The sequence below is a fragment of the Apis dorsata genome, unplaced genomic scaffold, assembly GCF_000469605.1.
Source record: "Apis dorsata unplaced genomic scaffold, Apis dorsata 1.3 scaffold_52, whole genome shotgun sequence".
NCBI classification, from domain to species: Eukaryota; Metazoa; Arthropoda; class Insecta; order Hymenoptera; family Apidae; genus Apis; species Apis dorsata.
Genome location: NW_006263353.1, coordinates 2,623,819 through 2,626,725, shown reverse-complemented (window position 1 = coordinate 2,626,725; position 2,907 = coordinate 2,623,819). Strand labels below are relative to the sequence as shown.

Sequence of the window (2,907 nt, the reverse complement as noted above, 5' to 3'; positions counted from 1 at the left end):
GACGAAAAAAAAAAAAAAAAGAAAAGAAAAGGAAAAGAAAAAAAGAGAAGAACAAAGAGGGGGTTGAAGGAGGGGGAAGCGATTCTCTTCTTGGAACGGAAGCGGGTACCGCCCTTTGGCAAATAATTTAGGATTAAGGGTTAAAAGTGGAGGCACCAAGTTTACAACAGAAACTTGGGTCCAGGGGACTTGGCAACGGAACCACGCCGGAAGCGTCAGACTCTACATTTTTCGCCCGGAAATAACGAGCTGGACTATCTACGCGCCTCGTAGTTACTTACTAACTCTTTGTTTTTCTCCGCTGCCCACTTGTTTCTCTCCTTTTGGATTCTTTTTTATTCGGTTGTAATTAAGAAAGGGGACAACGCGAGGCTCGTGCGTGTGTACCTATGTATGTATGTGTGTATGTGTGTATGTGTTCAGCTTTCTAATTGGAGTGGAGAGGACTCTGGTTTACGGATCACAGGGTCACAGGGTAACATGCCGGACGATGGAGCGGAGGTTTGATTAATACTCGCGCACAGTTTCCGCAAGTTGCGGCCAATGGATTTTCGATATGGGGTTAGTTAGGTGACGTCCCCCAGGTGTCTTGAAATTAATATCTCTTTCGATATTTAAATGTATATATATCGATTTTGTTTCGGAGGAATTTGAAAATGTTTCAAATTACAATCAATATTTTTACATTTTGAATTAAGTTCTCTTTAAGTTTTTCGCGCGAAAGCAAAGTTGTAACGAGTTGAACAATATATTTCTTGGGAAGGAAAATATTATGAGACGGTGATTTTGAAATATCGATAGAAGAAACGAGAAGGGGTACGATTAAAAAACGCTTCGACTCTGTTTCATCCCCCTATCGAGATGAAAATTTAATTTAATCGCGGGAAGACGAATCTCTTCTTCTTCTTTTTATGTATTTATGTATACATATTTACATAAAAATTATAAAATATTCATTCAATAATAATTCGAAAGTGAAACAAAAATTCCTCTCGAATCGGACGAATCCCATTCATTGACGAGCTACTGTCCACGAAACGACCTTTATCCCGCAATTTCAACAATTTCCATTCAATGAAATCCGATCGAGCAATACCTTGCTTCCTCGACTCGTCTCTTTAACTCGTTCGATAATCGCGAATATCGTGAAATTCGACGTTTCTGTCGGAGGGGGAAGAGAGAAATAAAAGGGCAGGAAAATTCCATCCATCGGTTGATGAAACTTCAACTCGATCGTTCGTGCCAAGAAACAAGTTTACCGGATGAAGAAGAAATAAATGTATCTCGAATGGCATCTTGAATTTGCATTCACTCTGACGACTGAGAGGGGATAGTATTAAATGCCGAGACATTTCAGACATCCTTACCCCTCCCGGGAAATCTAGACTGCAATCTTGCGCCCCAACTGTATCCAGATTATCGGAAATCTCGTGTTCGATCGGCAGGAGGAGAGGGTTTACGATGTGTCAATCGTGGAAACTGTTTTAAGCTCAAGTTATAATAGAAATTGAAAAGGTAAAGGTATATAATTATCGATGGGAGTGAAATTTATGGATGAATAATATTTAGATTTTTTTTTTTATTAAGAAAATTCTCGATGAAGTAAACGTAGAGTTTAAAATGAAGAGAAATTTTTTTTTCATTGGACGAAAGAAGTAAAGAGAAGGAAAAAATGTTTGGAGTTTGTCTTTTTTTTTCACATTTTTTAATTATTACGAGATCGAAAGATTTTTTGGAAGAGTTAGGAGAAAAAGGAAATATTTTGCACGGTATTTAAAAAATTACTAATTTTCCTTTATGATCATTTCAATTTTTGTGATTAAATTCTGTTCAAATAGAAGAAAGCTAAATAAAAACTGGCAGAATAAGATTTGAAGCAAGTGACTATTAAATAGAAAATGAGAGGGAAAAAAAGAGGAGAGAAAATTACTTTTTTACAACTACATCCTGAATGGGAATATCAATGCTAGGATAAAGTTTAAATAAATAAAAGTAACGTTAAAAAAGTAGAAGAAGAAAGTTAAAAGAAAGAAATTTCTCTTTCTTTTTCCCTTGAATCCAATCCTCAGTTAAAATAAAACAATTTACACAACAAATAATTAATTTAACAACAAATAATAAATTTCTTCTTTTCCTCTTCAATTCCTCTTTTCACATCCACAATCATATTGTTTAAAAAATTAAAAAAATAAAAATAAAATATTAGAAAGAAGAGGAAGAGAAGGACAAATTTAAATATATATTAATTTAAATATATTTAAAATTCTCAACTAAAAATAAAACAAACACTTAAAATCCAAATATTAATCCAACATCATTTTCTTTTTCGTTCGCAGACAGCGGCGGTTCCGCAAGCCCATGCTTAACCTGGACTGCCATGACGATGATGTTCACTCTATCTGCCATCTTGTTTCTTCTTTACCCTTCAATGACAATAACCGTGACGCATACAGCCACATCCAAAACTGCACCTGCCAACAGGTAGCTCGTACGCCAATATACCACTATACTCACTGCCTGACTCAATTAAAAACAAGAAAGAAGGAGGGAAAGGAAGAAAGAAGGAAGGAAGGAAGGAAAGAAGAAGAAAAAGAAGATGGAGAAAATAAAAAAAAAAAGAAACATCGTCCATGTAAAACCTAGTAGTCTAGGGCTTCCAGTTATGTATGTTACTATGTATGGAGTAGATAGCTCGAATAACAATTGATTTTTATTCACGAGTGGGCCTGTGTGTTAAGCGGGAGGTCGAGAAGAGTATCGAGTAAGGAAGTATCGATTTCGTTCTTTTTTTTTTTCGCGAGTGATTACGTAAGTGATTAAGCTCAGAACAACACCATGTCCTTGTGATCCTGCAGCTAATTCGACATTTTTTGTATTTTTAATAAATGGCGAGATTTGGGTGAATCG

General features: G+C 35.7%; 1 protein-coding gene across 1 annotated transcript in view; it reads left to right on the top strand.

Annotated features, from left to right (window-relative positions):
* LOC102672432 overlaps positions 1–2,703 on the top strand; it is a 137,579-nt gene extending 134,876 nt beyond the window's left edge. The window contains exon 6 of the mRNA XM_006609296.2: positions 2,337–2,703. Within this exon, the coding sequence (XP_006609359.1) occupies positions 2,337–2,485 (149 nt within the window). The 3' untranslated portion in view covers positions 2,486–2,703. The remainder of the gene's footprint in view (positions 1–2,336) is intronic.
* The last annotated feature ends 204 nt before the right edge of the window (positions 2,704–2,907 follow it).